We start from the raw sequence: 1,397 nt of genomic DNA, 5'->3' as shown, positions 1-1,397 counted from the left end.
ACACGGTTCACGGGTGTCCCTGATGAGGGGTGAGCAGAGAGTCAGGACACTAAGACCCTGTCTGCCGGCATCCTCAGAGAGTGGAGGAATCGGCAGCCTGGACCTGTCTTGGCGAGGCCCTGGCGATGAGGAGGTGGGACTGCAGGCGGAGCCCACAGCCTCCAGAGCCTCCACTGTAGCAGGAAGGACGGGAGGCTAGACTAGGGGGTGGCAAACTTCTTCTGTAAAGGGCCAAATGGTAAATGTTTTAGACGTTCCAGGCCAGTCTCTTAGAGCTACTCCACTCTGCCATTGCAGGCTGAAAGGATATTTAAAGGAACAGAATATAGAGGATATTTAAAGGAATGAACGCGGCTCTAATCCAATAAAACTATTTTCACACTCTTAAATTCAAATTTCACACGTCCAGAAAGGTTATTCGTCTTTTAAAATTTCCCCTTATTTAAAAATGTGAAACCCCCTTCTTTTCTCGTGGGCGATTAGCTTTGGCCTCCTGGCTTTAGTTTGCCGCCCCCTGGGGTAGACCATAGGAAGGACTTCCTGACAGTGCTGAAGAGCCAGACTCCTCTAAGTAGCGGCCCCTGGGTGGCTGCAGAGGCCGGGGATGGTGAATGGAAGAAGCAGCCCCCGCCGCGGCTCGCCGACTCCGCAGTCCCCGCCGCCCCCGCCGGCCGGTCCTGACAAAGGGGCCTGTCTGCGCTGAGCGATGGGCCCCAGTTAATTCCTTACCGATCTCGGCCCCTTCCGCTGCCGCCTTTGGACCCGAACAATTAGCTGCGGTCTGATTAATGGGGGGAAATTATCGGCCCCGCGGGACACCCTCCCCCGCACAGGGAGCAGAGTAAGGCAGGGACCTGAGGGAGGCAGAGCTGGGGGGAAGAGGGAGCTGGGATCTGCTCAGACCACACTACCCCACCCAGTGGAGGGGATACCAGGAGGAAGGGTCAGGGAGGGGACATTGGGATCAGAATGACCCAGCCTTCCTGGGGAGCAAAAGGCCCTGGAGCCCCACTGAGGGTCCCTGGTTGGGAAGGGACCTGCGCGGGGTGCTGGCCTGGCCCTGGGGTGGGGGCCTGAAGGACTTTGGCCGCCAGCTGCACTAAGGGGGTGGGGGTGGGGGCCAGTGCAGCCAGTTAATTAGCGGCTTATCAGGCCGCTCTAGGAGTGAGTTAATTAGCTTTGTAGAGAGAGATAATGAGTCAGTCTTCTGGACCCATGAATCTGGGGAGAAGCTGAAGTGATGAACTGCCGCCCACCCTGATCCCTTCATGGACCCTTGTTGCATTCACTTCTGGCTCTGAGATTTCTGGAAAGGAATTCCTTCTCCTCCACAGCACCTCCTACCCCTCAAGAAGTCCTTCCTTGGGTCTAATTCCAGTCCTTCCTGCTGCAAAACA

At 56.6% G+C, this 1,397-nt stretch overlaps 1 protein-coding gene across 1 annotated transcript in view; it reads right to left on the bottom strand.

The window, feature by feature from the left end:
• The window catches only part of ARID3C (AT rich interactive domain 3C (BRIGHT-like)), a 6,681-nt gene that overhangs the window by 2,691 nt on the left and 2,593 nt on the right, over nucleotides 1-1,397 (bottom strand). Inside the window, 1 exon segment of the mRNA XM_010840175.1 lies at nucleotides 730-754. Coding sequence (XP_010838477.1) covers nucleotides 730-754 — 25 coding nt within the window.

The sequence above is a fragment of the Bison bison genome, unplaced genomic scaffold (assembly GCF_000754665.1).
Source record: "Bison bison bison isolate TAMUID 2011002044 unplaced genomic scaffold, Bison_UMD1.0 scf7180017864141, whole genome shotgun sequence".
Classification (NCBI taxonomy): Eukaryota; Metazoa; Chordata; class Mammalia; order Artiodactyla; family Bovidae; genus Bison; species Bison bison.
The sequence above is the reverse complement of the archived record's forward strand: the minus strand, read 5'-3'. Positions and strand labels throughout refer to the sequence as shown.